This window comes from Anopheles darlingi, chromosome 2 (assembly GCF_943734745.1).
Source record: "Anopheles darlingi chromosome 2, idAnoDarlMG_H_01, whole genome shotgun sequence".
NCBI classification, from domain to species: Eukaryota; Metazoa; Arthropoda; class Insecta; order Diptera; family Culicidae; genus Anopheles; species Anopheles darlingi.
In genome coordinates, this window is record NC_064874.1 from 75692244 (window position 1) to 75700667 (window position 8424).

The 8424-nt window shown below is 44.2% G+C and overlaps 1 protein-coding gene across 3 annotated transcripts; it reads right to left on the minus strand.

The window, feature by feature from the left end:
* Nucleotides 1-1222: 1222 nt before the first annotated feature.
* LOC125949628 (uncharacterized) lies at nt 1223-6482 on the minus strand. 3 transcript variants are annotated; one of them, XM_049676862.1, is made up of 5 exons: nt 6258-6482; nt 5640-6054; nt 2754-3758; nt 1791-2684; nt 1223-1709 (listed from the first exon to the last, which is right to left on the minus strand). In XM_049676862.1, the coding sequence occupies exons 2-5, from the start codon at nt 5793-5795 to the stop codon at nt 1530-1532; spliced, it is 2235 nt and encodes a 744-aa protein (XP_049532819.1). In that variant the 5' UTR covers nt 5796-6054; nt 6258-6482; the 3' UTR covers nt 1223-1529. The 3 variants fall into 3 exon arrangements, with proteins under 3 accessions (XP_049532819.1, XP_049532818.1, XP_049532817.1); XM_049676861.1 differs by having other exon boundaries at nt 6211-6482; XM_049676860.1 differs by having other exon boundaries at nt 5640-6482.
* Between the last annotated feature and the right edge of the window lie 1942 nt (nt 6483-8424).

An 8424-nucleotide genomic window follows, 5' to 3' on the forward strand; every position in this document is an offset into this window, starting at 1 on the left:
TGATAGATATGTTGGTATTGTTTTCTATTACTATTCGGTTACTGCTCCTTTATATGTTTGTACATGCAATTCCGATCGTTTACCATTCATAACCCGCTACGTTGAAAATCGCCAATGATAAGAGGCACGTAAATCAATAATCAAAAATTAATATAATTTTTGATCAATTCAAATACTTCACAACTGAATGAGTTTTTATAATTGTTTCATGTAAATTGACTTGTGAAACTTAAAGCAACTTCTTGATTAACTAATGACTTGATTGAACTTAAGAAATTGTTAAAAAAATGGTAACGATTTCTGCAGCGTTGCCGATCCCATTGTTATCATTCCACCGCAGGCTCTCTCTCTCTCTCTCTCTCTCTCTCTCTCTCTCTCTCTCTCTCTCTCTCTCTCTCTCTCTCTCTCTCTCTCTCTCTCTCTCTCTCTCTCTCTCTCTCTCTCTCTCTCTCTCTCTCTCTCTCGTTCTATTGTTTTTATTCGCAACTATATAACTTTCCCACCCATCACTCTGCTCTGCAAGATGTACGGAATGGAGGGTGGTGGTGGTGGATAGGTGAAAGAAGCAATTTAAAGGATATTAAATAAAACCAACCTATTTAGAGACCATCAAAACCTAGGAAACGATACCCATATTGCCCTAGGACGTATTTTAAGGATTGGGGTTGTATGGAAGCTCCCCTTTCCCCTCATCCGATGTAGACCAAATTTTGTCCCATCGTTTCTCAGATGACCATCAACAATTGTGCAAGTTTTAATGGTATTCGGTTCATAACTCGCGGAGTAATTAATGTTTTTAACAATCAAGTGTTAGAGAAGGGCATGAAGGAAGGTAGCGGGGGGTTTCTAACCATGCCTATAGCACTCACCGGCCCCAAAAACCCCCACATACCAAATTTGGAGTCAATCGGTCCAGTAGTTTCGGAGTCTATACCGGACATCCGGACCGACACATTCATTTTTATATATATAGATTTAGCGAAGACCAATTGTATGGAATCGTTATATGAAAAGCTCATTCTTCGTTCAACTAAAGATCAACTCTCTATAGTGAGATTTTTTTAGATTTCTATAGTGAGAATTCTTCTCAGTGCTCACTGGGTAGAATCACGGTTTGGATCCCAGGAAACAACGACCCATAGTTAAACAGTACTAAGTAGTAATTTCATTTGCACGACCAAGTTATCGAAAATTTAAATAAGTTATCGACCAACTTATCGAATTTAAGTAATAAAACTCAATAAATTATTTATTATTAACAAATACAATTGGCAGTGCAGTAGAGCGCCAATACAACATCTTGGTACCGGACCATGGCCCCTTCCATGCACCATCTTATCTTTACAACGTACATCATCAATGTCTTAATTCAATACAACTAATTCTCTCTGATACTTATTCCAAATTTGCACTACATTTTCCTCACTCATTTAGCCTCACCGGGCGCTGGGGCCGTAACGTCCCGATCCCGATCATGTTTAACTTCGATCATGATTAATATTATCTTTTGATAATTCTTATTGTATTCATTATTTTTTAGCCATTTTACTATTTCTCTTTGTTCGACCGACTGGTGTGGGATTACTGTTTCCAGTTTTAGCACCAACGAGGATCGTTCGCTTACGAAGAACCGTTGTCGCTTTGACGATCGTCACTTTCGGTTCCGCTACACGTTTAGCCTCTTCGCTGCTATGATTTAGCACGTGTACCTGCAGAAGATAAAATTGGGAAAAGTTGGTTTACATGGACACGAACGCACATTACAAACGAAACTCGCTCCTAAAACCCACTTTGAGGTGTACTGCCTTGCGAAAAGCTTTGCTGCATTGCGTACACTTGTGTAACGGCGAGTCTTCCAGCTTCTTTCCCTTGGACGTACGTTGCGTTTGAAGTTCACTCTTACTGGCATTGCCGGGCGCGATCGTCGAAGCCACGTGGTGCTGTTGCTGATGGCGTACTAAGCTGAGCTTACTCTTGAAAGTACGTCCGCAATTTTCACATTCGAATCGTGAATGTTGCTGCTCCATGTGCTGTCGGATCGTTTCCCGAGCCGCAAGTTTTGTCCTGCATACGGTACAGAAAGCGGACGGTGTCCTTCTACGCGAGGATACCTTTGTTGCAACCACGAGCTCTGGTTCGATGGATTTTCGGACGCTTCGATTTGTCTTCTTTTCGCACGGTACTGGGCTCGGTGAATGTTTCACTTTGGGTACGGGCTTTCTTTTCGATTTACGAATCAGTTCGATCTTGGAAGGTGGTTCTAATAGCCGTTTGCGAGCCTTTGTCGTATTGGGGTTTGCTGTGATCACACTCGTTCCGGGCGGAGATGGCATTGGCGGTGGTTTAGCACAACCCGGTATAACCGTTATCGTGGTGGAAGCAGGTATCTTCAACGGTGCGATCGTCATCGACTCGGTGGCGGGTGCCTGCTCGGACGTTACTATCGAAGTGATGTTGGATAGTTTTGGTAGCAGACGATCCGATGGTAGTGTCGTCGCTTTGTTCTTACGTACACGGATCTTGATCGCCGGTTTGCCGTGTTCCGTCATCACTGTTGGATGCGTCGTTGGCAGATGGCGAAGAACGGTGTGTTGCTGGAGATCGTTGTTCGAGGGAAAACACTCCGGACACATACTGCACTGGAAGCGATTGCTGCTGCGCACGTTCAAAATGGCGGGAATCATCTGAAACGTATGCAAATGGAAGTTGTTGCCGGTTATTAAACAATCAATTATCAATCATTATAGACCTACCTTTCTACACTCCGCAGAATCACCTGAGGTCGGCACCAACTTAATGGTGACTGTATTATCCTGCCGCTCGTCAAACCTATGGTCAAACTTGTTGGCACTGCTGCTATCCTCGTCGTCGTATGGAAAATAGAGATCCGGATCGACACCCACTTCCATCCGCTCGCTGGCTTCATCGAGCTTAAAGCCACTGCCATTACCCCTGTTAGATATGGTACACTGTGTCGACAACGGCGTGGTATTAGATAACGCAGTCGGTTGCTTTATGCGATTGATGCTTTCCAGGATTTCGTTCGTAAGAGTAACACCAATGCCAGCCGTTTGCGAAACAATCGACGACGATAGCACCAGCGGTGGCACATTGTTGTTGGTGACGGTGGTTGATGGTGATGGTGTTGAAAAGATGTTCATCACACCCTGCCCAATGTACGACTTGAGGAGCTGCGTCAGATCGCTATCGTTGAGGAGATGGTGGTTCGAGAGAATCTCGCGAAAGCTGGAGTTCTTTAGTCGTTGTATTAGCACCTCGAACGATGCTTGTCGATCATTCTCGGCCCACTTGAGCGCTTTCAGGATTAGCTTTAACAGCTCTTGGTCTTTGATCAGCAGCCCAAGCTTAAGATCGCTGTACGATATAACGGTGGTTTCCGGTGGATTCGCTTGACCGCTGCTGCCCGCTGGTGATAGCTTCGGTGTGACGGGATGGATAGATGGATGTTGCTGATGTGGCTGCTCCTTAGCCTCTTTCGATTGGAACGAACGCACATGGATTTTCTGCTCTGTGGTGCAATCGTTGGCGTATGCAGTTTGCTGCGGTCTGAACAGAGGCAGCACAAGATTTACGTTCTGTATTGAGTCGTCTGGGCAGTTGAGACCCCGTAAACGGCGAATCCACGTCCGGAACGCTTCCTCTGTGCGGTTGGCCATCAGCGCAAACTGATCGATACTCTCGAGCTTCAGGTAACAGGAACCGCAAATACATTTCGGCATCAAATCGTCCGCTTGTATCTGTAGATGAGAGTTTATAGTAAAGGGGACTTTCAGAAATGGATCAGAGCAGTGGAAGGTTTGTGTTACAAGACGTGGCAGACGAGAAAATGATCTCTGGTGGAGGTGGAGGTATTTAGTGAAGTCTTGTTTCTAGTTATCTAAATTTTGATAATAAATGAGCTTATAAGTTTGTACAAATTTTGTCTGGTAGTGGTGCTGATGTAATAATATGTGCACCAGTGTGTAATTTATTATCTAAAAAACAATGGTGCTGATAGGCGCTAGCGCTACACTATTTGTAATTGTCACTTAATAAACCCTTGCTTCGATTTTTAAATATAGCTCCAAAAATTCCATTTCAACAGTATAAAACCCTGAACATCGCATTCGCATGCCAGCAATACGCCGTAAACATTGGAAGCATAAAGACAATTCTCTACCAGCAGCACGTGCTGTACGCATCCAAGCCCAAGGCACCTGTTGGGTAAATCCGTAGGTGTGTATGAGTAAGTGCGATAGCTAGCATGCCAAACGTTGGCGTGTTTCCTTGGATTCGTATAAGCACTATGTTTCCTGAGCGTGAGCATGATTCCACTAGCAACGCATCATCTTCTTCTCGTTGCTCCGTTGAATGATTACTTTGTTTGCAGAATGTGTGTGGTCCCGTCTCACTCAATCGCTCTCTCATGCTCCTCAGTAAACCAAAGCACGTGGTGTTTGTGTCTCTCTTGGCGCGTGTCCGAAGGGAATTGCCTGTTTCAAGCACGCAAAATGAACCATTTTTTTAGTTTCTGTTTGATTTTTCTCACTATATGTTTATATGCATCTCTTTGTTGGTCGTACACTGAAAGGTACAAATGGGTCCATTATGTTGGAGACACTGTTTAGAAGCTGCCGCATCCAAACTTTCTCTTCAATTTCAATTAGCCGCTGCATGAGCTTTACCTACATGCTGAGGCACCTGCAATTGCATTCTATGCTACAGGCCGGATAAGAGATGAGATGATTCCCGCCGAAAACATGTTTCCCGCTCTTTCCTTATCGCACTGTTATGCTTTCTCAAACACACACCAGCCTGCCGAGAGCAGCATGTGTTAGATTTTTAAAAATAAAATCAATACTAATTTGCTGCTGCAGTGTGTGTGTCTGTGTGTTAGTATCTCTCGAATACTAGTAACAGCGCGTTGTCACGCGCGCTAGTACCATTATCTTCTTGCTCGCTCACTCACACCTCGCATATGGGCTTGCCGTTGTGTGCATGTTGAGTTTATTTTTGTTTTGCCTCGCTTCTTGTTCGAGATTTTATTAGTGTGCTCTGAGCGTTTCTAATAGACAAATCCGTGTAACCGGCCAGTTGTAACAGTGATAAGGATTGTGAAACACTGCACAAGAGTAGGATGCTACTGAACTCCCGTTAGAATATACTACTTGTCCGTAGAAATGCTTTTGCTGGTCAAATTACGCGCCTTCTTTTCAACGAGGTACGCTTGTAGTAGTAAGTAAACTCACGAGCAGCCCTCAGGCGATGGTATAGTAGTGCATTGCTGTAACATCCAAGCCATCAAGTCACCACATTGAGCGGCCCAGTGGGAAAGAGATAGATATGCACGCACACAAAAGTACCTCTGTTCCAAGGAGAGTCTTTTCTCGCGTTCACTCTGCTGTCTGCTGCTGGTTTTCCATCTCGTTTTCACGGTACCAAGGCCACCCTAAGGTAGACCCGTTACCATCACCTAGCACATTAACGTAGCTCTGCGCTGGTGAAGATATTTACGCCTCTGGTGTCTTTTAGCAGTGCACAACAGCAGCACACATAATACATTGTAGTACACATGCATCTTGCAAAAGATTCCTATAGCGACCTATAACGACTATAGGCGCCCCCGATCGGTTACTTACATTTAGCCGCAGATAACGCTCGAGCTTGTGATCGAGCCGATCGCTGCCGAAGATCGAAAACGCACAAGAAAGGTCGAGGATGTCCATGCCGCAGATGCGACACTTGCGAGCGACATTCAGTGCCAGATTCATGTTCAGCAGGCTGTTGGTATCCATCTGTACGCGAGAATGCACCTGCTGATGCGTGGATATCAGATCACGGTACTACGATGAACGGTAACTGTCTTGTTTTGGCGCAATTTTGCTCCCCTTTTGACAGCACTGACAGTGCTGAGAGGCACTGTATACTAAAGGATCTTCGTACACTACCAAACCCAGCGTTAAGGTCCTTGTCGGCCACACTTCGAAACACGACTGCTGCTGCGGCTATTGCTTCAAGGGGCGTGCTGTGAGCTACGATTTGTGTTAAATTTAACTACAAAGAACAGTGACCTATCATTACACTAGGAGCGAGAGAGAGAGAAACACACACACACACACACACACACATACACATAAATGTATGCGTGTTTGTGGTTGAGCTGCACGCACTCTCGAGGTGAATGCAAAGGGCCCAACATGAACGACTCACACTGTCACATTGCGTGGACTCTACGCACTATCTCACTTCATAGCCACCTTACACCACGCCAGATGATGCTGACTCTGTCACTCGAACGTGAACGTCTTATCAGTCGCTTTCTTTGCCTTGATCAGCCTTTGCGCGCTTTCGAATACGGATAACGTGAGCACCGAACAACGCACAAAATGCGGTTTCTACACCAACCACCAGCGCTAGCGTTCGTAATATATTTACGCACGAATGCCAACGAATACGGCGACGTAGTAAAGAGCAACACAAAACATCGTGCCATACACAGGCGTGCACGCCCGTTCGCGGGAAGAGCGAACAGATTTCTGGCGCGCGTGTTGGCCCCGTGAGAGAGACGATTATGATGTTGAAGATGTGTATGTGGGTTAGCGGCTAGTAGTGCATCACCGTATCTACTAAAGGCCGCATCACCATGAGGTAGGACAGAGAGAGCGTGTTCGATTGTGACTCTCGTTCCTCCTTATGTTGACGTCCATGCTCTCTATCTCTTTCTTAACCCTTTTGATGCGAAGCAATGGACTCCTCCGTAGTGTGTGCGTACGCGCGGCAAAACAGTAAGTAGGCCATCGGAAGAAACACAAGCGATACGAGTGAGCGAGAGATGCAAATGAGGAACAGAGAGAGTAGTAACGTGAAGTGAATCTAACAAGCCGCGGGAAGTTTACTATCTTTGAACCAACATAGCGCGTATTGGTCGATTGCTTCTTCATCGTAGAACTAGAAGCTCAAAAGAGCTATGTTGTCAATCGGACAAATGCTTATGATAGTGGAGAATCCAGCACATTTAAGTAATGCTTTCCTTTTATATACGGACGAGCCGTATGCTATGTAATGCTTTCTGAAACCGACAAACAATATAATTAAAGATATATCCTTATGGGGTCGAAACAGAGATGTTTATTGAATCAACAAAATATAGTAAATCGCTGGTTTCATAATTTTGCTTAAATTAATTATTTTATCCCCGACAGTGAAACTAAATTTTATTTTAATTTTATTACCAGCACTCACATACACCTCTGGGACCTGTAGACATTCCATAGAAGGTGTTTATTATGTTTTCATAGCATATGTACGTAATTCTGGTAATCATTCTTTAAATTAGCTAGCCTCAGCATATGAGCATCAAATGTACTTTTCAGTGGGGGTAAATTAATTAGGACTTGTGCTTTCGCAGACTATTTTGTAAAAGGTTTTTGTGGTGATGGTAGTGGACCATCAGAAAACGGGTAATTTGATTTGAAAGCGTAGTTCGGGTGGCTACCGCTCAGTTAGGTGGGAGCGCTCAACCGGTACCAAATGTACTAAAATGTACTAAATGTATGGAAGCGAATGCATCAGAAAAAGGTTCAAAAGGCCTCATACACAATGCTTGCGTCAGCAGGCCGAAATGATTGAGAACAGAAAGGAAGTAACGAGAGGCGAACCTCGCGAAAACACTACCAATGTTGATTCTACTATGCTGACTCCATTAAGGTCTGCAGGAAGTACATAATTCGTGAAAATAAGAAATTTCAATAGTAACATATTTTGAACAATAGGTTTTTTTCACATCGAATTAATGGTATATTGAACATTGATGGCGGAGCTGAAGCAAACTTATGAACTTACCACGGAGCAGAATTTGTAAGCTGTTGCACGAGATGAAATAGTATAGATGATACCAACAATTTTATATCGCACGTTCTAATGTTTCATTTTTCCAATAAAATGTATTAAAATTTGATATCTTGATGAATCTAAGACCTTAGGTTTCTCAAGTTTAGCAATAGATAGCAATGAAGATGGTGCTTATGGGAATGTCCTTAATAATGGTAAGGAACGCGCGAACGAGTGCTATCAACATTGCACCCAACATTGCACTTTCTTCGCTGCCACGGCTGCATCTACCAGCTCATAAGATTATATGAAACAATCTGTGCTGGCACTATTCTCCGCTTGGAGCCAACGGTTTCGACCGGTTGGTTTTGATTACTTCCGTCAGCTGTTCTCGGTATACCCTTACCATAGGTTACCATGCACTAGGCTATGTAGCGCAAAAACTGAATCACCAATGGACCCACCTGCTCCTGAACGGTACACAAACGTGACACATTGACATGTTACATCATAATATTGAAACTGCTCGATGCATACCCCGCGATAATCCACTGTCCCACCCACTTCACAGCATCGGATCACGAGCGCGAGATG

Excerpts from the sequence above, each read along its gene's own strand:
- LOC125949628 (XM_049676862.1), bottom strand. The coding sequence starts at position 5,795 with ATGGATACCAACAGCCTGCTGAACATGAATCTGGCACTGAATGTCGCT. Across the intron at positions 3,759-5,639 it reads AGCGTTATCTGCGGCTAAAT|ATACAAGCGGACGATTTGAT; the intron begins GTAAGTAACCGA and ends TCTCATCTACAG. Across the intron at positions 2,685-2,753 it reads ATTCTGCGGAGTGTAGAAAG|ATGATTCCCGCCATTTTGAA; the intron begins GTAGGTCTATAA and ends CATACGTTTCAG.